This window comes from Canis lupus, chromosome 27 (assembly GCF_003254725.2).
Source record: "Canis lupus dingo isolate Sandy chromosome 27, ASM325472v2, whole genome shotgun sequence".
Lineage (NCBI taxonomy): Eukaryota > Metazoa > Chordata > Mammalia > Carnivora > Canidae > Canis > Canis lupus.
The window spans coordinates 1,573,188-1,600,896 of record NC_064269.1 but is presented as its reverse complement, the minus strand read 5'-3'; the positions used below and the strand labels follow the sequence as shown (position 1 = coordinate 1,600,896).

The 27,709-nt window shown below is 45.2% G+C and overlaps 1 protein-coding gene across 4 annotated transcripts; it reads right to left on the bottom strand.

Annotated features, from left to right (window-relative positions):
- Nucleotides 1-12,029: 12,029 nt before the first annotated feature.
- ATP5MC2 (ATP synthase membrane subunit c locus 2) lies at nt 12,030-19,953 on the bottom strand. Of its 4 annotated transcripts, none has more exons than XM_025458724.3 (5): nt 19,829-19,953; nt 16,533-16,602; nt 14,619-14,696; nt 13,874-14,067; nt 12,030-12,306 (listed from the first exon to the last, which is right to left on the bottom strand). In XM_025458724.3, the coding sequence occupies exons 1-5, from the start codon at nt 19,903-19,905 to the stop codon at nt 12,192-12,194; spliced, it is 534 nt and encodes a 177-aa protein (XP_025314509.1). In that variant the 5' UTR covers nt 19,906-19,953; the 3' UTR covers nt 12,030-12,191. The 4 variants fall into 4 exon arrangements, with proteins under 4 accessions (XP_025314509.1, XP_025314510.1, XP_035563209.1 ...); XM_025458725.3 differs by having other exon boundaries at nt 19,767-19,836; XM_035707316.2 differs by lacking the exon at nt 19,829-19,953 and adding an exon at nt 18,758-18,895.
- Between the last annotated feature and the right edge of the window lie 7,756 nt (nt 19,954-27,709).

Sequence of the window (27,709 nt, the reverse complement as noted above, 5' to 3'; positions counted from 1 at the left end):
TAAGCCTCATATTGGGCTTGGAGCTTAATTTAATACACATATTATAGCACACCTATACAATGAAATACTACTCAGCAAAAGAAAAAAAAAGGAAAAATTAATTACCTGTATCTAATTTTAGGAGTGGTCCTCTAATGGGGTACTCAGCTCACTCAGTTGATGACTCTCTTGATCTTGGGGTTATAAGCTTACGTCCCACGTTGGGTGTTAGAGATTACTTGAAAAAATAAAATCTTGGGGCACCTGGGTGGCTTAGTCAGTTAAGCAATGGACTCTTGATTTTGCCTCAGGTCATGATCTCATGAGTTATGAGACTGAGGCCCAAGTGAGGCTCTGTACTCAGTGAAGAGTCTGCTTGGGATTCTCTCCCTCTGCCCCTTTTTTGTCAATTGTATGTGTACTCTCTTGCTCTTTCTCTAAAATAAACCTTTAAAAATATAAAATCTTAAAAAAAAGAAGAGTGATCCTCTAAGGTATATTTATTTTTATTTTGTGTGTATTTTGTTTGTCTTGCTTTTAAATTCCTCCATTTTGTAGAAAGATAAGCTATAAGATAAGCCATAATGTAGGATACTTTTTTTTATTTTAAACTTATTTATTTATTTATGAGAGACATAGAGAGAGAGAGAGAGAGAGAGAGAGGCAGAGACACAGGAGGAGGGAGAAGCAGGCTCCATGCCAGGAACCTGATGTAGGACTTGATCCCGGGACTCCAGGATCACACCCTGGGCCAAAGGCAGGTGCTAAACCGCTGAACCACCCAGGGATCCCCAGGACACTTCTTTCATTCATTTGAAAACTATTTATTGAGTGGCTAGTATGTCATAGGTACTCACAATCTTATAGCCAAGACAGATATGTACATTAAATTAAAAACATAGACAATATAAAATGCTAGGGACGATGAGGAGCAACTGGGACTCTCATATAGTGCTGCTGGGAAGGCAAAATGATATATCCGCTTTAGAAAACAATTTGGCAGTTCGTTTGCTCGTTCATTCTTTCTTTCTTTCTGAAGTATAGGTGACTTATTATATTAGCTTCAGGTATACAAATTGGCAGTTTCTTATATCATGACACATGCATTAACCAGAAATCCCACTCCTAAGTATTTCCTCAAGAGCTATATGCCCACACAAAGACCTGTACATGAATGCTTATGGCAGCTTTATTCTAATAGTTCTAAACTGGGAAATACCTAAATGTCTTATCAACCAGTAAACTGATACACATATGATAGCACACCTATACAATGAAATACTACTCAGCAATAAAAACACATGCAATAACACAGAAGTACTACACATAGTGAAAGAAGCCAGACATAAAACCCTGCATACTGTATTATACTACTTCATAACAATCTGGAAAGGACATAACTATAGAGACAGGAATCAAATGAGTGGTTGCTAAGGGCTGTGGTCATGGTGGTGGTGGTGGGGGGACTGACTACAAAGAGGCACAAGAGAACTTGTTGGGGTGATAGAAATGTCCTATATCCCAATTGTGATGGTTACATTATATTATGTATCAGCTCAATTTCAACACATTATACATATAAAAATGGTGTATTTGGGGGTGCTTGGGTGGCTCAGTTGGTTAAGCATCCCCACTCTTGGTTTCAGCTCAGGCCATGATCTCAAGGTCGTGAGTTCAAGGCCCATAGCAGCTCCTCATCACCTCAGAGTCTGCTTTCTCCCTCTCCTTTTGCCCCTCCCTCCCTCTGCTCACCTGTACACTCTCCCTAAATAAATTTTTTTTAAAAACGGTGATTTTGGGATGCCTGGGTGGCTCAGCGGTTGAGCGTCTACCTTCGGCTCAGGGTGTGATGCTGGAGTCCTGGGATCAAGTCCTGCATCAGGCTCCCCGCAGGGAGCCTACTTCTCCCTCTGCCTATGTTTCTGCTTCTCATGAATAAATAAAATCTTTAAAAAAGGTGAATTTTACTGTATATAAATTATTCTCCAATAAACCTGAATTATAGGCCATAAAAGGCACTGTAGCTTTCTCATTGTTCTCTCTCGATCACTCACTCTAGGGGAAACCCGGTATTGTGAGGACAGTCACCATTCTTATGGAGAGGACTGTGATAAGGAACAGATACTTCTTGCCAACATGTGAATGAGACATCTTGAAATCTCATCCTTGAGCCCCAATCCTTGAATTAACTGGGGCTGCTGCCCCGGCCAATATCTTTCCTGCAAACTCATGAGAAGTCCTAAGGCAAAATCAACTAGCTAAGCCAGTCCTTAATCTCCGACCCAAAGAAACTGTGAGATAATAAGTATTTGTTGTTTTAAGCTACTAAGTCTGGGGTAATTTGTTATACAATTATAGATAGCTAATACATTGAGAGATGGAGGAGTAATTTGAGGTGAAGTTGGAGAGGTACAGGTGGATAGGGACCAGATCTTGTAGACTTATAGGTATTGTGAGAACTTCAGATTTGATTCTAAGTTCAGTGGTAAGCCATTGGTCATTTTATTCACAATTTCACTTTAAGTAATCACCTTACTATGGAGTGGTCAAGAATGAAGCAGAGAGACCACTTAGGAGACTTCTGCAATAGTCTACGTGAGACGATGGTGGCCTAGAGTAGGTTTTGCCAGTGGAGATAGATGTATAGAGTGAAGGAAGTAGGGGAATCCAGGATGAGCCCAAGGTCTTTCAGCTTAAGTAGTTGAAATGAGAATAACTATAAAAGGAATATACTAGGAGAAGTGATAAATGAAAGCAAGTCCTAAAGGAGTATATAAGCATCATGTGTCACTGCAAATTGCAAATAGGTGAGTATGGTTGGAGTTTAGGGCGACTGGATGGAGAGAGTGATGAGAAAGTAGGCTGAAAAGACAGGCATGGAAGAAAGACTGTTTACCACCATAAAGTATCTGGACTATGCAATTAGCCACCAGAAGCCACTCAAAGATTTTAAGTAGGAGAGTGACTGATCAAATTCACATTTTAGAAAGATAACTAGCAGCAGCAATAGAGTTTGGATTGAAGGTAGGAGACATTGGAAACCAGGAGACATTTTGAATAACTTTCTGATTTTAAGCAGGCAGCAGAGTATAGTAGGAAGAACATATGGGCCGCCTGGTTGGCTCAATCAGTTGAATGTCAGACTCTTGGTTTCCGTATGGGTCGTGATCTCAGGGTTATGAGACTGAACCCTGCATCCAGCTCGATGCTCAGCAGAGTCTGCTTAAGATTCTCTCTCCCTCTGCCCTTCCCCCTGCTCCTCTGACTCACATTCGCATGCTCTTTCTCAAATAAATTTTTTTTTAAAAGATTTTATTTATTTATTCATGAGAGACATAGAAAGAGGCACAGATAGAGGCAGAGGGAGAAGCAGGCTCCATGCAGGGAACCTGACGTGGGACTCTATCCAGGGACTCCAGGACCACACCCTGGGCTGAAGGCAGCGCTAAACGCTGAGCCACCTGGACTGCCCCTCAAACAAATAAATCCTAAAAAAAAAAAAAAAAAAAAAGAAAGAAAAAAACTTTATTTATTTGCGAGAGCACAAGTGAGTCTATAAATGTGGGGGTGAGGGTGGGCAGAGGGAGAGGGAGATGCGGACTCCTCACTGAGCAGGAAGCCCGTTGTGGGGCTCAGTCTCAGGACCTGAGTTCATGACCTGAGCTGAAGGCAGACCCTTAACCAACTGAGCCACCCAGGCGCCCCTGAATGAATAAATCCTTAAAAAACAAAGCAAAGCAAAGCAAAACAAAACAAAACAAATGATTTTGGAGTCAGACCCAAATTCAAATCTTGACATAGCAAATTACAGGGATGATGCCATTTGAACATGAAGGCACAGATCTACAGGTCAAGGAATCCTGAAGATTGCCAAAAATCCACTGGAAACTAAGGGAGAGGTATGGGACAGATTCAGCCTCCCAGCCTTCGCAAGAAATGGACTATGCTGACACACTGATCTTGGACTTTCAGCCTTCGGAATTGTGAGATGATAAATTTCTGTTAAGCCAATCAGTTTGTGGTACTTTCTACTGGTAGCCCTAGCAAGGTAATACATCATGGACAAATTATTCTGTTTTGCTACTCCCCAGTGTCCTCATCTGTAGAATAGGGGTAATCGTGTCTAATGGGGGGGGGGGTGTCACAAGAATTAGTGAAACACATCACTAATTGTGTTTTGAGACATAATTTTTACATCATTGTGAAACACCTGGCATAAGCAAGCAATCCATAAATATTATTGGCACATTTCTGGAGATTTTTTGAAAGATTGCCTGCAACTATCAGGACCATGTGCAATATAACCAAAAAGTAACAGGATGAATAAAATGATCTCAGAATCCCTTTTCCTGTTGGATTTTTCAGAAAGGAGGCCTGGGATTGTCTCGCGGTCTGTTGGGACAGAACACTAGTACAAGAACCACAAGCATCCTCAATGGCAGGAAGATTGAGGCTATTAACATCCTGGGGTGGGGTCAAATTGGAAAGGGAAAGAGGTGAACAAAGTTAGAGAAGCATGGGCCAGATACCTTAGGCCTGCAGGCCTCCCAGCTCACTTCCTTAGGTAAAAAATTTAGGCTGGGGATTGTCCTCTCCTTAGCTCCATAAGGGAAACCCAACGGAGGCCTCATCAGTTTCTGGAACGCCTAGTCCTTTCAAGCAGGGAGTCCCTTGCCAAAGCAAACAATCCCAGCTCTACGATTGTGCTCTGGCTGGGGTAGGGGAGAACAAAGATCCCTTTCTTTGCTTCCCCAACTCTATGGCTCCAGCCAAAGGCACTGTTTACACAATCTTCCCTGGTGAAGAATTTGTTCCTTTTCTCTCTCTAGGTTGCAGCTGGAAAAGATTGACTCCCTCCTTGCCTGTTTCTTTCCCCCAGATCCCTGGTCAGGAAAAGTGCCCCATACCTGAACCTCCCACCCTCAGGCAGGATGTCAGCACACTTAGTAATAACTCTAGGCCCTTTTGTGATATGACAGAGAACCTCAAGGTTTTAATGACAGAAAGCCTATCTGGTTGGGAAAGGGAGGCTGGCTAGAGAGACCAGGAAACTAGCTTGTCTCCATTCCAATTCCGTTTATTCCTCCCTCTTTATTCCCAAGGGATTCCTAGGCTTTCCCAAGTTCATCTGCACAACTAAATCAAATAATCAAAATTCAGGGCAGACTTGGGTTCCTTGTTTAAAAGGGTGATAAGATGGGTAGGATGAAAATAGTGTTTCTAATGGGTAAAAGTTTTCTTTAGGCTTCAGTTTATTAATTCTAGTGGTACATGTTTCCCTCAAGCCCTAAAACAAAGCAAGGAGGAGGAAAGGAAGCCCCAGAGTGGTGGAGTCTAATTTTAGTACTGGCAGAGAATCCTAGCGTTAAGTTACTCCTGGTAAATTAGCAACCAAGAAAGAGCAGAGATAGAACAATTTATAAGATATTGTGTTCTAAAAAGAAGTTTTAAAAGCTAATTCCACTTATTTCCATGACATCTCCAGGAGGCACATCTCAAGGAAATATGCTCATTTCACACAAGGGAAGGAACCTGAAGCCTAAGAGTTTACCAAAACTGACCTCAACTCAGGATTCTGGGACTTTCAATCTGGTCAACTCTACAGGGCCAAGCTGCTTTCTGAAAATGTATGGTTCTTTTGCACTACACACATTTCCTTGAGCTAAATCCCCACTGACTATTCTCCTGTTGCTAAGGGAGTTACAGGTTAGCTGTTTGTTATCCTTTGCAGCTATGTTTTGGAAACTTAAAGTCCTCACTCCAACTGCTGGGAGATGTGAATGGAAAGGTCTTAGGGGTACAAAGGAGATGCAAGTCTGTCTGGTCTTAGATACCACCCCTACATATACATAACCCTCCCGTTCCACAAGATCTGCAGAGGTGGTTTCTGTAAAAGCATTTACATAATTCCTGGAAGGCTCTAATCCACAAAGGTTAAAAATATCCTTGTTGAGGGCAGAGCTGAGCCAACTCAACTGAGCCTGCCCAGAAACCCAGGAAACAGGCAGTGGGATAAAATGAACCCAGGGGGAAGGCAAAATGCTACCTATCTTCAAGTTAACAATGGGATGGTAATTTTAAGAAAAACAGATCAATTACCTTCACTGGGAAATCTAAAAAACTATCTAGGTTTGTCCTTTCCTCGCCACCAATGTTATCGTGGCCCCTATATCTTGTGGGGTAATAAAACATAAGCAGCTTTGGTCATGGGTTTCTATTTAGTTTTAATCATTTCCTACCTAAATCACCTCAAGGACCAAGTCATCACTCATGAATCTGAGTCTTAGTTTTCTCACCTGTTAAATCAAGAAAAGATATCTACTTCATACAAATGAAATGGCTATAGTAAAAGTTCATGGTATACAGTTTTCGTTTAAAGGTCTTTCCTGGGACATCTGGGTGGCTCAGTGGTTGGTCTGCCTTCGGCTTGGGTCATGATCCTGGGGTACTGCGATCGGGTCTCACATCGGGCTCCTGCATGGAGCCTCCTTCTCCCTCTGCCTCCCTGTCATGAATAAATAAATAAAATCTTAAAAAAAAAAAAAAAAAGGTCTTTCCTTCTTTAGCCTTTCTCAGCTAAAGATTAGATTCAATGAAGAGGCAGAGAGTCGGTAAGTCAACTTTTGGTTTCCTTTCAGTGTAAGGTTCAGATGAAATGTTACTCTTTTTGTAGGTTGAAAAGTTGCACTTATATAAGCTTTCTATCACTACATAACAAATTATTACAAACTTAGTGGTGCTTTTTTTTTTTTTTAAGATTTTATTTATTTGAGAGAGAGAAAGAGAGAGTAGCATGAAAGACCACAAGCGGTGGAGAGGGAGAAACAGGCTGTGCATTGAACATGGAGCCTGATGTGGAGTTCAATCCCAGGACCCTGGAATCATGACTTTGAGCCTGATGTGGGCCTCAATCTCAGGACCCTGGGATCATCACCTGACCCAAAGGCAGCCACTTAATCAACCGAGCCACCCAGACACCCCCACAAACTTAGTGGTTTAAAACAACATCCATTCATCACCTTACTGTTGTGTATATCATAAATCTAGGAAGGCTTAATTGTGTTTTCTGCTTAGGGTTTCACAAAGCCAAAGGCAAGGAAGGTGTTGACTGGGCTGGAATCCTTTTTCTTTTTTCTCTTCTTATGTAGGCGCTACGTCCAGCATGGAGCCCAACGTGGGGCTTGAACTCATGACCCTGAGATTAAGACCTGAGCTGAGATCAAGGGTCAGAAGCTTAACCAACTGAACCACCTGTGTACCCCATGGACTGGAATCTTATCTAGGGGTTCTGAGGAAGAATCCACTTCCAAGCTCACTCAAGCTATTGGCAGAACTCAGGTCCTAGCAGTTTTAGACTGTGGTCCCCATTTCCTTGCTGGTTGCCAGTTAGGAGGTCAATTTCAGCACTTTTCAGTCCTTGCATTCAAAGCCAGCCATGGCACATTGAATCCTTTTTCTTTCTTTCTTCTTTTTTAAAAGCATATGCTATTTTTTTCTTTTCTTTTTAAAAAATTTTATTTATTTATTCACGAGAGACACAGATTGAGGAGCAGAGACATAGGCAGAGGGAGAAGCAGGACCCCGAGATCACGACCTGAGCCAAAGGCAGATGCTCAACCACTGGGCCACCCGGGCAACCCCCACCTCCCTTTTTATCTTTTAAAATTTATTTATCTGAGAGAGAGTGTGCACATACATAGAGAAGCAGACTGCCTGCTGAGCGGAGAGCCTGATGAGGGGATCGATCTCAGGACTTTGGGATCATGACCTCAGTCAATGGTTAAGACACTCAATGGACTGAGCCACCCAGGTGCCCCCAAATCCTTCTTTCAAATCTCTCATTTCTCTGTCATCAGCCTAAGAAGGCTCTTTGCTTTTAAGAGTTCATGTGATTAGCTCAGGCCCACACAGATAATCTCCCTGTTAGTCAACTATGCCATGTAATCTAACAAAACCACACCCACCACATCCCATCATTTCCACAGGCTCTGGGGATTAGAGTAGGACGTATTTAGGGGAGTCATTTAAAAATTTCTGCCTACCATGGCACTTACTCAAAAGATGAAAGGAAATGATCTCTTATGGGGTGAGGGGAGGAAAAAGCAGGAACAAATTCTCTAACCAACCATTTACACTAATAAGAGAAGCCAAGCATTTGAAAGAGGCCTGACCTCATCCATCGTATTCTATCCATCACGTCTTCTGCCATTTCTAAGGTTGCTAGCTTGATCACAATGTACTAACAAGGTGCCTTGAGATAAAATAAAAACATTTTAAGGAATGCCTGGGGACTAAAAATATCTTCTTGTATTTTAATTTTTCCTCATCAAATAATGAAAACACCAAGCTGTCCAAGAGTGTATCCTAGGAATACATGTTGGAAAATGCACGATAATTTTAGATACAACTCAATAAAGATGAAGTTTCATTGTCCAAAACGCATAGGACAATATTCTCTACTTACCAGTGTGATGCTATTCCACTTCTTTTTTCTATTCAGAATTCAATTAGAATATTCCTTCATCTCATTTCTCTTGAAAGGATGGAAGACACAGAGCAGCCTCTAAGTTCCTGGACACCAACCTAAGCTAAAACATCAATGCTGTTCCTGAATGTATTTCTCATCCTGATGACCTGAGAAAGCCTCAAACTAATAAATCCATCCTGAAAGGGAGGCTGGAACAGGGTTACTCATTACTGCTGTTTAGTATTTAGATTATTTCCAAAGGACATCATTTTCCTCTAATTAGAATGGCACTCCTCCCCTGGTTCTGAAGAAACACAAGTGACTTGAAAAAACTGAGGAATAAGAGGGAAGCAAGCCTATGTTCAGCATCCCTGGTGCTCTCTCAGATGGCTCTGTTTATAGCTAGAATTTCTACATTTTTTGGATGGTCAGTTCCCTTTTCTATGCCAACCATAAAAGAGGGAGAAGCTATCTACAAATGCCTATAATATGCCCTGAGCAACATGGAGAATGAGAAAGCAAATTATAACCAATATATATTGAACATTGATGGCACCTTCCTCTTCAAATACTCAAGGTACCTCTGTGTGTATGCATGTAATTCCTGGATGAACATTATTATCCTTATTTAATAGATGAGGACAAACTGAGGTCCTAGAAAATTACTGGTTAGTGATGTGCCCAGCATCACAGTGCCAGTGGTAGAAGAGAGATTAGAACATCTCCTGAAGGGGATCCCTGGGTGGCTCAGCGGTTTAGCGCCTGCATTTGGCCCGGGGCGTGATCCTGGAGTCCCGGGATCGAGTCCCACGTCGGGCTCCTGGCATGGAGCCTGCTTCTCCCTCCTGTGTCTCTGCCTCTATCTCTGTGTCTATCATAAATAAATAAATAAATAAATAAATCTTAAAAAAAAAAATCTCCTGAAATTAATGTAACATTGTGGTCAACTACACTAAAAAAAAGTAAAGAAAAAAAAATCTGACTACAAGGACAAGTAGAAAGCTTTCATTACATAATGTAATCAAAGTTGGAAAGATCTTCATAAAATTTGCTCTTGGACCATCTCTACTAAAACATAGCACTCTCCTTCCCAAGTTGTTAGCAACTTGGGTTGCCATTAACTATCTCCTGGGGCTTGAAACTAAGAGGTTGCCTTGATTCCTCCCAAAGAAATAATTTGCTTCCAAGCTTCTTGCAGCACCATCTCATCATTCACCTCAGAGAGCACAAAAACACGTGGGCCACTAAGCTGTGCTCTCCCCAAGCACCTAAGTTGATAAAGGGTTAGCTAGAATCACTCCCAAAGAAAGGTCCAAGGAAAGAAGCAAAACAAATACCTGGTGACTCAGAGAGGGGATGGGCAGCAGGGGCCAAAACACAGATACAAATTCAAGATACTGTAATAGAGATCTATTCCGTATCTCAAAATATATAGAATAACTTCCACTCACTCTGGGTTGGAGGAGCTATTCTTGTGAAGGCCCCACTTGGGAGCCCCAAGGCCCAGAATGCATTTTAGTTGGGGATGGTACAGCAATCTGGAAGCAAGCTATGGATAGGATCCCTCTCAACCCTTGATTACAATAGCAAAGGGACAAGGGTGAATGATTTTGGGTGACCTGCTTCCTAAGAATCAGTTTACTCTGGGGTTAAGTCTCTGCACTGGGCTTTAACTTCATAGTCATCAATTAACGCAAAAGAAAACTGTTGTGGTCATTCACATTATCAGGAAAGGACTTTAAACATACTTAGGATAAGGCTTATTTAAAGTGTATCTAATTGGGGGCACTTGGGTGGCTCAGTTGGTTAAGTAGCGCCTTTGGCTCAGGTCATGATCCCAGGGTCCTGGGATCAAGCCCTGCATCCAGCTCCCTGCTCTGTGGGGGGAGCCTGCTTCTCCCTCTCCCTCTGCCTGCTGCTCCTCTGGCTTATGCTGTCAAATAAATAAAATCTTTAAAAGACAAAACAAAATACTACCAAAAATAAACAAACAAACAAATACAATGTATCTAGCCGGGGGGGCCTGGGTGGCTCAGTCGATTAAGGGTATGCCTTCAATGCAGGTCCTAATCCTGGGGTCCTGGGACTGAGCCCTGTGTTGGACTCCCTGCCAAGGGTGGGGTCTGCTCCTCCCTCTACCCCTCTCCCTGCTCATGCTCTAATAAATAAATAAAATCTTAATTTTTTTTTTTTTTTAATGATAGTCACACAGAGAGAGAGAGAGAGGCAGAGACACAGGCAGAGGGAGAAGCAGGCTCCATGCACCGGGAGCCCAACATGGGATTCGATCCCGGGTCTCCAGGATCGCGCCCTGGGCCAAAGGCAGGCGCCAAACCGCTGTGCCATCCAGGGATCCCAATAAATAAAATCTTAAAAATAATAAAGTATATCTAGCCTTTAGAAAACAATTCTTCACTTTCATATTAACTCCACTGTCCAATGTTGCTTTTCAGGAATTTTTAAGGGAAAAGGCTTATCTTTGCTTATTCTTTCCCTCTTGCTTGGGAAAATAAGTCTTTGGCAACACTGGGCATGGGGGTCCCAAGACCGACAGTATGGTATGGCTCTAAGACATGATCCTTATTCTAGCTCCGCCTCTACTAGTGAATGATCCTGAGAGAACCCTTTAACTTTTCAAACTCTTCGTTTCCTCATTTGTAAAGTAAGGTGCGTGGTTTAGATGATTAAATAAAAAATTCGACAAAGATATTTTTGAGATGCATCATCCTAGATACTTCTAGGAATATAAAAATGAATATGACATAGTCCCTTCAAGGAACCGAGACTAACTTGGAAGATAAAAGACACACACACATATAAATCTACAATTTATCATAGACCAGAAGCATTAGAAAGGATACAAAATGCTCTAGAGTCCTTTTTTTCAGTTAATGCTCATTTGATTGATGGTAGATGGAAACCAGATGAAAGCTTCATAATCAAGAGGCAGCATTTTAAACTAAGTCTTTAAAGATAACAGGGAGTTTAACTAAGAGGAAAGTGAGTGAAGATTCAGGAAAAGAAGGCAAAGATGGCCAAAGAGCAAGGCCTGAAGATAAGGACAAGAAAGAGGGAAAGTATTTGAAAATGAAAATACCAGTTTGGGTAGAGTGTATGGGAATAAGAGATAAAGCTGAGAAGGCTGAGGTCAGACTGTTTTTGAATTGGTAAATGACACAACTAGTTTCATACTTAAGGATTAATCTGGGAGTGGTGGATAAAAGTAACTGCTAGAGGGAAGAGACTGGAGGCAGGAAGCCAGTTAAAAGGTTATTGCAATAGACCAAGTGGGTGGCAATGAGGGCCTGAGCCAGGATAGTAGCAGTGGAAACAGCCCATTCGTCGTAATTTTAAGCCAGCCTTGTTTGTTTCCACTGACCCAATCCTCCAAGATAACAGGCCATCCCAGGTGAAAATTATTAAAAAGGACTGCTAATCTGAATAAAGCCTTCCTGACACAGAATGAAGAACAAGTGAGCCCAGACTCATGCAGAGTTTAGAATTGTCACCACCCACCAGGCCTTATACTCTCACCAAGGCACTCAGCCAACTGCGGAGAACAAATATACACAGGAGACACAAGAAAGATCTTATTAATACAGTATTTATTTGTCTTTCCTCTGTCAAACCCTGAGCCAACCACTTTCCCCAGGCTGCCTGGGGAGGTATAGGAAAAGGAACATACAGGGCATACAGGGCAGACAAGACATGGGAGAAAGACCTATGGGAGGTGGAGACGACTCCTTCACATGGCGAAGAGGATGAGAAAGGCCACCATCAGGCAAAAAAGCCCCATGGCCTCCGAGAGGGCAAAGCCCAGAATGGCGTAGGAGAAGAGCTGTTGCTTCAGAGAGGGATTCCTGGGAGAAGGGGAGGAGAAAAGACTGAATTTCTAGTCCACACAAAGAAAAAGACAAACATCAAAGGCAGGCTCAGGGAAAACTCATCTCCATCTCCTCAAGCTCATCTTATGTAATGAGTCTCTCAGAGTGACACCATCATGCCCCCAATTCTTGCCTGATACATCAAGGGCTTACAGACTGAATGATGGGAGTGGAAAATACAAAATTCTGTAACATGGCCCAAGTACAAACATTACCTTCTCTAGTGGATTACCCGTATCATAACTTAAGACCTCTGGGCCTGGACATTTAACTATCCAGGGCCCAACCATAATGGAAGAGGTATCCAGAGTGGCAGAGTCTATCAGAGTAGTGTTTTGAAACTTTAAGTAGCAGAACCTCAAAATACAAAATGTATAAAAATCAAACTACAATGGCAAAAAAGTGCGGGATTTTAAAGGCTTGTTTGACTGGTCTCCCCTTCATTCTTTAAGATGGTCTCTGGGCATATTTCAAAACCCTAGGGCTTTATGGAATACAACCAGAAAAAACCCATTCTAGAGAACAAGGGAATTAGAGGGACAGACTATTTTCTTTCATTTCAAAATAGTCAAAGATTTTGGGCTTTAAGAAGCTACAAATGGTCTGTGGGGTTTAGAAACAAAATGGGATAAAAGACTCCCAACTTTGGAAGTCAATGTATCATTCTATTTCCCTTAGTCTGTCCCCTCTGGAAGCCTTGATGGATAAGGCAAAGAACACCAGCTTCTAACAGAACTGTGGACACAGAAGCAGGCAGGCTAGTTTCATATAAATCCTAACAAATAAACCTATTTCCTCAAAGGCATTAAGAGAACTAGCAGGTCTCAAGAGGATTAATTTAGTTCTAACAGTGAGTTGCCCAGAGCTGGTGGAGACCAAATAGTCCCAAGTGTCAGGAAGCTGTGGGGTTGGCTGCAAAGGCAGTTTTCCCAGGAGTGATGGGGAATTCCCAGGGATGGGGAAAAGCAGCAACAAAACCACTATGCTGACTTGAGGCTCTAGACCAGTGGCAGCAAACTTTCTCTGTAAAGAGCCAGACAGTAAATATTGTAGCTGTTGTGGGTCACACACAGTCTGTTGCCCCCCCACCCCACCCCCATTTTCATGACACTTTAAAGATGTAAAACCCATTCTTAGCTCAGCTGTACGAAAACCAAGTGGTGGCCCAGATATGGCCCTCCCACCTTGTTTTGCTGACTTTCCAAAGCTTTTCAAAGGAATTTTCCAATATGGTAGCCACTAGTCACATGTGACTACCTAAACATATTCTAAGCACACAAAATTTAAACTTTATGTACTTTTAGTTAATTAAAAATTTATTTATTTTTAAGTAATCTCTACACCCAACGTGGCACTGGAACTCATGAACCTGAGAGTCACATGCCCTACTGACTGAGCCAGCCAGAAGCCCCTACTTAATTAAAATTTAAATTCAAATAACCACATGTGGCTACTGTATAAGAGTGTAGAGCTCAAGATCCCTAGATATTTCTGCCTAGATCTTTGGAAATATATCTGAGAGCCAATGGAGGGCCCATCTTACCTGGCATAACCAATGATGAGGCTCCCAAACACAGTCCCAATTCCAGCCCCAGAGCCAGCCACCCCTACAGTGGCAGCCCCAGCCCCAATGAACTTGGCTGCCGTGTCAATGTCCCTTGAAATGGCGCTGGTTTGGAAGCTGCGGCTAGGAATAAGTGAGGTCAGGGGATGTGGGGCTGTCAAGCTGCTGAGGCTCTGTGAAGACACAGGTAGAAGGTAAAGATTTTTAAAAATCTCTTTTTGCTTCGGTAATTTTTGTACCATTTAAGCCTTCTGTGTTATCACATTCCATGCCTTTTCCCCCAAACAGAAAAACTGTTAACTCCCTGGAAAATCCCATAAAATGTTGCCAAGAACTTTTTGATACAAGGTGGGTATCAAATACCTTCAAGATTCAGGTATGGTCTAGAAGTTTAAGACTGAAGCCCTTGCCAGTTGTTGGTGCCCTGAAATCATCATCTATCTGCATGGGACCAAATACCACCAGCCAAAGTCAGTAAACTAGGTCAGGTAATGGTAGTTATCAGCAGCACACACGGGCATGTGCTGTCAGTGGCAAAAGTTGGAACACTAGATCATATGTAGTATGGGCTGTCCTCCTATCTTCACCTAAACCAATGGCCTTGATCCTTCACTAACTTTTGTCTGTGATGACTGTCCTCAGCACTCCCCCTACTGGTGCTGCCAGGCAGCCCTCTTCACCCTTCACCCCCAAACCACAGGCCCAATTCCACCTCATAAGGTACCTTATCTGTCAGTGTCTCTGGTGGTTTTAGCACCACTGCAGACAGTGATCGGCTCAACAGCTGAGAGGTGCTCCGGACCTAAGGGGAATGACACAAAGGCAAGAGGGTCAAGAAAGGCAGTGGAGGAGTTTCAGAACCATCCCAAGTTGTCACATGGATGCCCCATTCGTTCTCTTGAACTTAAATCAGAATCTTGGATCAGGGCAGCCCGGGTGGCTCAGTGGTTTAGCGCCACCTTCAGCCCATGGCCTGATCCTGGTGACTCAGGATCGAGTCCCACTTCAGGCTCCCTGAATGGAGCCTGCTTCTCCCTCTACCTCTGTCTCTGTCTCTGCCTCTCTGTGTCTCTTTCATGAATAAATAAATAAAATCTTAAAAAAAAAAAAAATCTTGGATCATTCTTTTACTTTAGCAAATTTTAGATTCAAGAACTACACTAGTTCTCTTACTTTCCAGGCTTCTCCTTTGGTTTAAGGGAAGAAATCTACTTCCTTTCAGGCCACAAAGTATTACCCTCTCACTATATCCTTTCACAGGCCTTGAGAATGGGAAGAAAACCAAGCCTCAGAAGCAATTGCTTCACTTAGTAAGAGAGATATATTGGTAATGGCCAGCCTGTAAGAGGGAAGCCAATGATTGGAGGAGCATCTTTTCCTAAACACATCCTTCAGGAAAACATGCAAAATGATCCATGCTCAAAATCCACTCCATCCTGTAGCCTTTTCTAACCCCCAGCAAAAGCAGACAACATAGTGGTTACCAGCCAGGGTTCTAGTCAGATACATCTAGAATTTTTTTTTAAAGATTTTTAAACTTATTTATTAATGATATATATGGGGGGGGGGGAGGCAGAGACACAGGTAGAGGGAGAAGCAGGCACCATGCAGGGAGCCCAACGTGGGACTCAATCCCAGGTCTCTAGGATCAGGCCCTGGGCTGAAGGCGGCGCTAAACCGCTGAGCCACCAGGGCTGCCCAAGATAGATCTAGATTCTAATTTTAGCTCTATTTCAGCTGTGTAATCTCAGGACAAGTCACTTAAATCTTTCTAAACCTGCTTTCTCATCTATTAAATTGGCATACAATAATCCAGGGTTGATGTGAGAAGTGAATGAAATTATATACACAAAATGGTACACTCAGTGGCAGGCATAATAAGTATTCCACCAACGGTATCCAGGAATAGCACCACCCTTTTCCACTCACGGATGTATGAATCAGTTATCTCCATCAACAAATAATCTGTAATTTCTGGGGCACCTGGGTGGCACAGTAAGTTATATGCCCGACTCAGTTTTAGCTCAGGTCATGATGTCAGGATTGTGAGATCGAGCCCTGCATCAGGCTCCACACTCAGAGCTGAGATTCTCTCTCCCTTTTCCTTTGCCCCTCCCACTTGTAACTCTCTCTTCCTCCCTCTAAAATAAATAATACATCTTAGAAAAAAAAATCTTTTTTCCATGCTGCTGCTTCTGAATCAAATATTTTTCCAATGTGTATTTACAGGTGTTTCAACCACCCCAATTTAACCTCCCAGAGGGAACTCTGGGCGGTGGCTCTCGAACACTCAGGGCAAGATCCTGTACACAGTGTATACTCAGTTCAAGTTAGGCTATCTACTTCATGTTTACCATTTCTAGATGGGTTCTAGTTTATAGAACAGAGAGTCAGGATACAAATAACCTGATCTTAGTCTAGATTCTCCTTTACACTCTTCTTCTAATATGGTTGGATGAAAAGAACCAACAGCTTCCAAGGGATCTGAGACAGGGAGTATCTGGTAAGCATTCACTCTCTGCTGTCAGGCTAACACAGCAAAGGACCTTCCACCAGCTCAGCTGTGAAGACAGTCCTATGGCAAGGAGAGATGAGATGGCCCTCCTGAAAAATTCTTCCAAAAAAGGCAGGTACTCACCAAGAAGGGGGTGGAGACGAACTTTGCACAGGCGTACATTTTCAGGGGATGAGGGGCTGTAGCAGGAGAGCTGGAATTACAGAAGCAGCATTGTAAACATTGTCCTTGTTCACCAAAGGACATCCTTATTAGCAGAAAAGGTGCTCTGGAAAAGTTAAATGGCCCTGAGAGCAGAGTGAATGACCTCAAGTCATCAGCAGAGATGGAATTAAAACCAAGTCAAGACTCCCTCCACAGCTGCCTTTCAAGATTTCCTTGTCATCAAGTGACTCCCCCTGTCTGAACAAGTAGCCACCTGGTCTCAACTTTAAGACCTGTCACTCAGTTCCATAGCTCAGGAGTTGGTGTTGTCAGAGGAAGTTCCTGTGTCCTCTAAATTTTCTTCAGTCTCTATTCAAAAGGAACTCTTCTCAAGATTTCATTGTCTGGGACTGAAACAGCTGCCCTTTAAAGACTCTTGGGACATATTTGTTGAAGGCCAAGACCCTGGAAGGATCTCCAACAATCTTTTACTGAATTACCTAAAACTTACTGGATTCCTCAAACACTTCATTTTCCTACCTTAATTAACAGGGGCAGATCAATGAGGAATCCGCCCATTAGTCTAACTATGACTGTTAAAGTATTCATTTTCACATTCACACTAAGAAGCATTCAATTTTGTACGTTCAAGATCTAAAACAATGCTAATACCTGTAGGTGCCCTAAGTTGGTAGAAATATTTGAGACACTTGTTGAGTTAAAGACCTACAAAAATGATTTCTCCAAGTGAGACATCCACCTGAACTACTTACCTGAGGAAAGGGACAGTGTATTCAAAATGTGTATTCAAAAAATTTTGCATATTTGGGTCCCACTTTAGACGTTCTCGGTCAAGATCTCTGGGTATAAGGCCCAAGTATCCTATACTTCAAACAAGCTTCTCAAGTGATCCTTAGGTACACTGAGAGCACTTTTTTTTTTTTTTTTTTAAAGATTTTACTTATTTATTCATGAGAGATACAGAGACAGGGAAAGGGAGAAGCAGGCTCCCTGCAGGGAGCCCAATGCGGGGACTTGACCCAGGACTCCAGGATCATGCCCTGAGCCAAAGGCAGATGCTCAACCACTGAGCCCCCCAGGCATCCTGAGAGCATGGTCTTTAAACCAGTCTCCTAATGATCGTACTCATAGAGCCAGGAATCTTCTCACACTTAAAATGCTTCCTAGCGGCACCCGAGAGCCTTTGACTCAGATCGTGATCACAGGGTCCTGGAATAGAGCCCTGCATCGGGTTCCCTGCTCAGTGGGGAGTTTGCTTCTCCCTTTACCTCTGTGCTCTCTCTCAATAAATAAAATATCAAAAAAAAGTTAATGCTTCCTAATATGAAATACTCAAGGATTACTTAAGCCTGTTAACTAACACTTCCTTAAATGAGTTGTAATCAAGATTTTCCAAGGCTACCCTTGAATCCAGCATCAGTCACTTTCGGATTAATCGATGCCTTCAATTCTTGTCCTGTCTCCAGGTGCTCATATATAACTCTAACCCAATTTTGCTGCAGACTATAAAGGTTTTCTTTGGTCAAAATCAGAAAATTTCCTTAAAGCTTAAAAAAAAAAAAAAAAAAAAAAACGTGGACAGGGAGAGGGGCATCTGGGTGACTCAGTAACTGAGTGCTCCACTATTGGTTTCAGTTCAGGTCACTGGCTCAGGGTCCTGGGATTGAGCCCCACAAAGGGCTCTGCACTCAGGCTGGAGTCTGCCTGAACTTCTCTTCCTCCCCCCCCCGCCCCCCCCCCGTCCCTCCTCCCTAAAATAAATAAGTCTTAAAAAATAAAATAAAATAAAAAAGGACTAGACATCTGGCTGGCTGTCAACAGGACATATGACTCCCAGGTTGTGAGTTCAAGACCCAACTTGGGCATAGAGTTTACTTAGAATGTAATAAGTAGGCTGCCCGGGTGGCTCAGCGGTTTAGCGCTGCCTTCAGCTCAGCTCAGGTTGTGATCTTGGGAGTCCCGGGATGGAGTCCTGCATTGGGCTCCCTGCGTGGAGCCTGTGTGTCTCTCATGAATAAATAAAATCTTAAAAAAAAAAAAAAAAAAAACGTAATAAATAAGTAAATAAACAGTTTCCCCCCAAGGCAAATTAAACCTCAGTTATTTGCAAAACATATTTCTGCGGGGGGGGGGGAGGGGGAGTAAATTAAGCAACAGGTTAACAAGTTCAAGGCGGTACTGACGTGTACAAGCCCGCAACATGGGATCCCTGAGTGGCTCAGTGGTTTAGCACCGCCTTCGGCCTAGGGCGTAACGGGGGGGGGGGGGGTCCCGAGATCGAGTCCCACGTCGGGATCCCTGCATGGAGCCTGCTTCTCTGTGCCTCTTTCACGAATAAATAAAAAAATAATAAAATAAAAATAAAAATAAAATAAAATAAAATAAAAATAAAATAAAATAAAATAAGCCCGCAACAAAGGGTGCCACTACAGGAGGCTGCACGAGGTGCAGACGGCTCCCCTGGCCACCTAACCAGGGCGGGCCTGCACCTGCCAGCCTACGCCACTGCGGACCAGGTGAGGAGCAGTCACGTCGCTAGGGAGCTGCTGACTGAACCACTAGCCGTTCGTTCCCTCAAACCTCTCCGTGTGGAGAGCGGGGTCTGGGGAGCGTCAGCGGCCCCTGACAGGAGAGCCGGCGGGCGAGGACCGGCCCACGCGGCCCCGCGCCTCCCCGGGGCCTGCTCCTCAGACAGAACCCCGCCGGCAGCCCACTTCCGGTCCTGGCGGCCGCGCCGGGGGAGGGCTGCGGGTGTAGCCCCCGGCCGCCTCCTGCGCCACGGCCTGCGTGGGAGCGGGTTTCGGCTGCCGTCCCACCACGTCCACGTGGGCTTACAACAGGAGACACCGGCCACCCCCACGGCTTGGGGCAGCAGAGGCGCAGGAGTCGGAGGGACGAGAAGGGGAAGCGGAGGCCGGCGGGGCCTGGCGTTTGTGGCAACGCCCGGTGGGCAAGAGTGAGGAAAGCGCCTCCGTGAGGGCCGAGTGGCCAGGGGGACCGAGTCGCCAGCTCCACGGCGCTCCTCCCGCCCCCCCCTCCCTCCCCACGAGGCTCCCAAGATGGCGGCAGCCCCGCGCGGCTGGAGGTCACCGGCACGCGGCGGGGGCGGCCCGAGGGCGCGGGAGCAGCGGGACGAGGGCGGGCGGGAGGCCCCGGGTGGGAGCGCGCAAGGAAGGCCCGCACAGGACTCACGCGACGTGGGCGTCCCGCGCGCGTGCGCGGCGCATCGCGGGCGCGAGGGCACAAGGCCTTACCTGCTCCCAGAGCGGAGACGACCGAGAGGGGCGGGGGTGGTGGTGGGCGGGAAGAGCCAAAGGAAGGCTCGGCGCATGCGCGGCCTGGACCAACGAGTCGCCCTACGAGGGCTAGAGTGACCGCGACGTTGGGGGTCGGCCCGGGCGCCACAGCGCCGCCTGCCAGCTGTGCGTCGGGGCCCGGCCAGTCGCTCCACCTGGTGTTGGAGACGGGGAACTGCAGGCGGAGCGGGCCCCGTGCAGAAAAGAGCTCAGCTCGGCCCGGAAAACCCGAAAACCCGAAAGCCCATCCGTAACGTGGCCTGCGGTTTTGGTCGGCCCAGCGTTTGGGGTCTCGGACGCGTGTCCCCGGTCCCAGCATGTGCAGTCGCGTTGCCAAGCCTCCCTCCCCTCCACACACACAAATACCAGAATCCAGTGCTAAGTAACAGACATCGAGTTTGGGGTTCGGGGGCTCAAAATGTAGCAGAAGGAAAATGAAGTCACGGGACTCCTGCCTTCTGTGGCCCAGGAGCCCCGACCTTATGGATGGGAAGCCCGTGCAATGGGCGAGTAAAGCCGCAGGTCTTTATTGCCCTCTCCCTCTTATTCTAGTGATGAGCCAAGAGGAAACGGGCCTCGCGGACCAGAAGGTAGGGGCTCCCGGGGGCCATGACTCCAGCGCCCGGACGCTGCGCGACCGTCGAGGAGCGGCGGGCACCAGCCTCCGCAGGGCATCGGAGGTCCCTGCAGGGCGGGCGCCATCTGCGGGCGTGGACATGAGCGGCCCTCGCGCCCTTTGGCTCTTCCCTGCCCCCCCCCGGGGGGGGGCGCTCCCGGCCTCACCCCTGCTCCGGGCCTCCTGGTCTCCCCGGGAGGGAGGGGGGCGGCAGGGCCTAGCGCCTCGGCTCCTGCCCCAAGCCCGGCCATCGGGCGTCGGGCTTGAACGCAGCGCGAGAAGGACGGGGAAAGCTCGCCAAACCCCCATAAAAAATAAAAAATAAAAAGAGAGCCGCGGCTGTAAATAAAGCCAAATCCGCCACCCTCCGAGGGGCCGTTTGTCCTCCCCTCCTTGGCCCCGTCCTTCCCGCCGCCCCCTCCCGGCTCCCGGCCCCGCGGCGCCCCGGCCCCGAGCTCCTCCATTTAATCGGATTTGGGAGAAGGGGAGGATAAATCACGGCAGCAGCTTTACGGTCCCGGAGGAGAGGCGAGCCGCAGCCAGGCACACCCCGGCCGGCGATAAAAAGCGGCGCTGAAAGCCCGCGGAGCAATTTCCCGGGACCCCGAGCGACGCCATTACAGGAATGTAATTTTGCCCGGATGAGGCCCCGAGTTTAATTATCCTCGCGGAGGAATTTCAATGCGGCCAATCCATCTTGCAGGCGGGCGGCAGAGGGATTTATATGGGCCCGTTATTTCACACCGATCCTCCATCTGCATTTTTATGGCCCTGAGCTCCTGGAGGGAGGGGGAGGCGCGGGGAGGCACCGGGCGCGGGCGCGGGCGGAGGCCGGGCCTCCCCGCGTCCACGCCGCCCGCTCGGGCAGGATTCTCACCCGTTTCCCCGAAACTCCCACACCGCCCCCGGCCCCAGGGCTAGACTCGGAGCGGGGGGGAGGGGGGAGGTGAAGAGGGGAGCTGGGATCGTAGGGAACCCATCAACAGGTATTCACCCGGCGGCCAGGGGCGCTGCAGGGAGGTCCCCGCCCCCCGCCCCACCCCACCCCCACCCCCACCCCCGAGCCCGCAGCTTCAGGAGCCGCCACCCAAGGGTCGTGGCAGCCGATGGCCCGACAGTTCAGACCACCCCCCCCCCCCAGGATTGGAAGAAGGGGCCCGCGAGGACGCTGGGGGCTACAGGCTGCAGTGCTGACCCCCCCTCGGTGCTGGGCTCCGGATTCACGCCCGACTTGCCGTGACCTTGGGCGAGCGGCTGACCCTCCTGAATCCCTGTCCGCCTGGCAGCGGGGGGGGGGGGGGGGGCGTCAGAGGGCTTCCCCAGCCCCACCCCCACCCCAACCCCCACCCCCTCCCAGCGAGGGCGCAGGTTACAGGCCCCGGAGCTCTTAACAAGGTGCTTGGAGCTCAGTACGAGTGCAGTAAGTGCTAGTAACACCAACACCAGTTCTTGGTATTGTTGTTATCATCGTTGGAGCCGGAAGCATTGCGGTTCGATTCTGCACTGCTCCCTGGGGAGACTCGATTGCAAGATCCCTGCAGGGTCGTCTCCCGAGACTCAACGATCACGTACTGCACTTTTTTCACCCTCATCAATCATGCAAAACAAGTCCTTTGGTCGGTGGATGGAGAGACGGGTGGGGAGGACGGCGACCCGGGGAGGCCTAGGGCTGCCAGGCCCGAAGTCAGAAATTAAATCAGTAGGGGGGCGGCGAGGCTGCGGGCAGGGGCTGCGGTACGTGGGACGGGGCGAATTTCAAGACAACAAAAGGGAACGTTAGGGAAGGGTCTAGGGATCTTCTGAGCCCAGGGCTTGGGAAAGGGGCCTTCCACCACTTGAGCGATGGAAAACTGGAATCCGGGAAGGAAAGGGTGTGGAGCCAGACTATCCTTTCCAATCAATCCCTTTCTTTTCCTACCAGACCATGTAACAAGGTTGGCCTGATTGGCCAGTTTTTCTAATGACTGTTAGTGGCACATTCTGACTGGTTAGCAGCCTCCCTGCACAGTGGTGACGGAGAAATGAGATTGATCTTTTCTTTCTTAGGATTGGTTAATAGCCCCCAGGGGGGCCAGAGGCTCATTTTAATTGACTGGATAGGCTAGGAGGGAGGTCCAGCACCTCTCATACAGAAATTCTGAGTGTTCTTTTCCGCAAAGGTCACCAAGAAAGAGTCCTGATTGGCTTATGTATGTTTGCCTTTGGACTGGAAACAATGGCTTAGACAAGAAAAAAATCAAAAGAAAAAATCAAAAGAATCATGCAGGCTTGCCACAGTTCCATTTGAAACCCCAGAGATGGATTCACAGAGAGAAACATAAGAAGGATAAAAAGAGAGAATAGGACATAGAGAAATGCAAAGGAAAAAAAAATTGCCAGAGAGAAGTGGAAGGGTTTGAATAATTTATTTTTCACTCCTGATGGCTTACGATGAGGCTACTTTAGGATGCGCTTTGCTAGATGCACATGTCAACCAGCACAAGGCATGGAAAGAACAGCTGTCTTGGAAGCAGGAGACTGGGGGGGGTCTAGTCCTAGCATTACTACTAACACCCCCAATAATTTTACATGTTACCATATATCTCAAAACTCCAGTTTCCTCATTTGGAAAAATCGGGGGGAAATTTTTTAAGGTTTTTAAGGTTCTCTCCAGTGTTAACCTTCTAGGATATCCTTTGTGTTCAACAGGCCCTTTTGTACAAGTTGGAGTGGTACCATTGCACTGCCTATAAGAACTATTCTTATTTCTTTTTTCAATTTATTTTTTGTGAGCCTCTAAGTCCAACGTGGAGCTCAAACTCATGACCCCAGGATCAAGAGTTGCATGCTCTTCTGACTCAGCCAGCCAGGCCCCTGGACAAGGAGGACACTAAGTCTTGAACTCCTCCTTTAGTGACTGTTAATTTCAAGCGTGGTGGGTACGCCTGTCAGATTCCCTACTTCTCCTGCTAACGCAACTCCCCGGGAGAGCTGCTGGACTGTGAGCCATCAGTAAACCTGCCTATTCCTGGAGAAAGAAAACAGTAGATGGAGGGAGGGAAAGAGTCATTAGCATCTACGCTTCCAAGGAAGGGACCAGTGATGGCAGGATAGCCAAACAGATTCCTTTGAATTTGTATGATGAATTTGTACAAGTCCTACATATTTACCTAGAAGCTATGATTAGGTATCTGTGTGAACATAGATTTGGTGCTTGCCATTTGGTAGCTCCCAAGCCAAGGAACACACACAGACAACACAGAAAACAAAAGTCATTCTGATATAATGTGAAGAGCTGAGGACACAAACTAGAGATCTGAATCTAAATTTTGTAATACTACTGTTTAGTTATATGACTGAGGGAATCATTTCATCTCTCTAGACTTCAGTTTTTTTAGCTGCAAAATGTAGGAAAGCACTAGACAACTAATTAAGTTCTTTTTTGGCTTTAAATATAAATAGCATGGCTTTGTCCTTTCTGGTTTGCCCTTGTCTCCTGTGACTTTAAGTAATCAATCAACATTTATTGAGCATCTACTATGTGCAAGGTATTGTGCTTCATATTGTAAATGGGAATAAAAAGGGGGGAAAACATAACCCCTCGTCTTCATAAGTGTATAATCTGTAAGGAAGAGTTGTGCATATACAGCTACAATATGCAGCAAGATTTAATAGGTTATTTGAGTAATAGGAGTTGAGGAAGCAGTATGATTCCAGCTAGAATGATCAAGAAGACACCACGATTAAAGAGGTCTTTTCCTTCTTTTAAAGAAGTATGAAATATTTAAATCATGAATGGATGCAAGTAACATACTATTTACTCAACAGATATTTATTGCTATCTTACTATGTGCCAGGCACTGTTCTAGGTGCATGAAACACAGATGTGGGCAAAAAAAGGACAAAAATCTTTGCTTTCCATGGAGTGCCTAGCTGGCTCCGTTGGTAGAGCATGTGACTTTTGATCTTCGGATTGTGAGTTTGAGCTCCACATTGGAAACAGAGTTTACCTAAAAAAGAAAAGAAAAGAAAAGAAAAGAAAAGGAAAGAAAAGAAAAGAAAAGAAAAGAAAAGAAAAATATTATCAATGCCACTGGGGGCCCACATATGCTTCTCTCTTATAGTAGCCTCTGAATTTTATGTTGATCATTTAAAGGATTTTTTTCATATTTTTGCCGTATATTGTTTATTTTATCTCCCCTCTTTTTCCGTTTTTTTTTTACCATGCTAAGAGTGATGTAATATTCTTTGTAGACTCCCTTTGCTTGCTCTTTTCATTCAACATTATCTTCCTAAGATTCACCTATGTTGATGTAGATCACTGTAGTTTATTCCTATTCATTGTATAATAATCCACCAATTTGATTAATTCCCCTGTTGATGAGTACTGAGGCTTGTTTCCAGCTTTTTGCCATTACAAATAATACAGCTCTGTACATGTCTCTGGATATACGTTGGCAAGAATTTCTGCATAAAGGGAATTGTTAGGTTGAGGATACGAACTTTTCTAGATAATGTCAGTTTGTTTTCCAATATTTATGTCCACCAAAGTATATAAGAGTTTTAGTTGCTACCCCTATCCTCACCATCTTTGATATTTAGGCTAATCTGTTGGATATAAAATAGTATTTCATGGTGGCTTAAATTTATACTTGCCTGATTATTACTGAGGCTGAGCATCTTTTCATATATTTATTGGCCACTCATGTTTCTCCTTCTGTGAAATGTCTATTCATGTATATCCTTTGCCCATTTTCCTATTGGGTTATTTATCACCTCCCTATTGATTTTTTAGAAATTAACAAATATATATAGCCTAGTTCTGATCCTTTGTTAGTGCCAACTATCTACTTCTAGTTCGTAGAGGGGTTGGCATTTTAGTAAAGGCTTAAAGGATGGACGATTTCAGTTCCAGCTCAGAGTCCTCGTTTAGTTGGATTAATTCATTCTTAATTCATTCATCAAATATTTATTGAATGTCTAGCCAGACAGCATGCTGGACCATGAGAATACAAATATATCCCACATTTACTCACCCCTTACCACTTCCAAAATCTAGTTGGGTCCAAGCTACTGACATCTCTTGCTAGATCACTACAATAGCTTCCTATCTGTTCTCCCCGAACTCCACAATCTATTTTTGTTACAGTCTACTCTCCACACAGTAAGTAGCTAAAATGATCTTTTATTTATTTTATTTAAAGATGTTATTTATTTATTCATGAGAGACACAGAGAGAGAGGCAGAGACACTGGCAGAGGGAGAAGCAGGCTCCCTGCGGGGGAGGCCAACGCAGGACTCCATCCCAGGACCCTGGGATCACAAATTGAGCTCAAGGCAGATGCTCAACCTTGAGCCACCTAGGTGTCCTAAAGTGATCTTTTAAAATGTAGATTAGACAATGCAACTTAACCACCCCCCCTTACTTTTCCAGTGTTCATAGAAAAAATTCCAGGGTTCAGCTTGTTCCTGCTGATTCTCAGACACACCATCTTGGCTATTTCCTATGCCCAGAACATTCTTCTCCCAGATTATACTCACTCTCATTTCATTTAGGTCTCATTTCAAATAGTACCTTCTCAGAGAAGCCTTTCCTGACTACCCCATCTAAATAGTTGCTACCTTCCCTTCTTTGGCTCCTTTCTTCTTTTATTTTTCTTTTTACCACTTACCATTGTTTTATTTATTTTTCTTTTATTGATTTTTTCCCCACTAGGAGATAAGCCCCACTGGGCCAGGACCTTATTCACCGCTATAACTTCAGCAGTTGCAACAGTGTCTGGTACATAGTAGGCTGTCAGCAGAAATTTCATAAATGACTGAACAGTGAATAATATAGAGTCCTTGGCCTTAAAAAGTTAATAGTCTATCCAGGACTACCAAGAATTAAAAGGCAAATAATTTCAACCTGGTGCAGTAGTATTGTAAGAGGGGTAGACAGTGGATGCTATGAAAACACATAGGGAGGGAATGCATCCCAGTCCTGAGAACTGGTAGTCAAGGAAGGCTTCCAGGAGGTGGTAACATTTAAGACTCACATGGAGGACCTGCATTGGGAGGGAAGAGAAGGATGTTCAATGGAGAAGGAGCAGTAAATATAATGGTTTTGAAATGAGGGGTTACATGGTCTCTTCCACAAAGGCCAAGTAATTCAATGTGGCCAGAATGAACAGTTGCAAGTGTAGCAGGGTGCAGAGAGGTGAGACTGGTTCTAGTGGCTGGGTCCTGAAGGATCCTGAGCATCAATCAAGCTAAGGCACTAAGACATTTGAATTTTATCCAGAAGGTAGCAAGGAGTCATCTAAACAGAAGAGTGAGGAAACTCTAGCATTTTATTTTATAATTTTATTTTCATTATTTATTTAGATTTTTAAAAAATTTATTTATTTATTTATGATAGTCACACACAGAGAGAGAGAGAGAGAGGCAGAGACACAGGCAGAGGGAGAAGCAGGCTCCAGGCACCGGGAGCCCGACGTGGGATTCGATCCCGGGTCTCCAGGATCGCACCCTGGGCCAAAGGCAGGCGCCAAACCGCTGCGCCACCCAGGGATCCCCTATTTAGATTTTTAAAACGTTTTTATTTATGTATTTGAGAGACAGAGAGAGAACAAGAGCTGGAGGGAGAGGGAGAGGGAGAATTTGAAGCCAACTCTGTGCTGAATGCAGAGCCTGCTGTGGGGCTCCATCCCATGACCACAAGATCATGACCTGAGCTAAAACCAAGAGTCAGCTGCTTAACCCACTGAGCCACTCAGGTACCTCTATTTTATTTTTAGTTTTTAGTTATCTCTACACCCAATGTGAGGCTCAAACTCATGACCCTGAGCTCAAAAGTTGAACACTCCACTGACTGAGACAGCCAGGTGCCCTAAAGATCCTGCATTTTAAATTTGCAATTTAGAAAGATCATTCTAGCTCTAGTGTGGAGAATGGGTGAGACGAGGGGCACTGGGGACATGGTATGCAATAGGAGTCTGTTGTCAAAATCCCGCTGGGAGTGGAAACTGGCTGGCTTAGTCGGTAGAGTATGCGACTCTTGATATCAGGGTTGTGAATTTGAGCCCCACATTGGGTGTAGAGATTACTTAAAAATGAAATCTTAAAAAGAAAAAAATCCAGGTAGGAGATAGTTGTTGCCTGAGCTCTGAGATGATAGTGAGAATGGAGAGAAGTAGACCGAACTCTAGAGGTTTAGTTTTTTAAAGATTTTATTTATTTATTTATTCATTCATTCATTCATT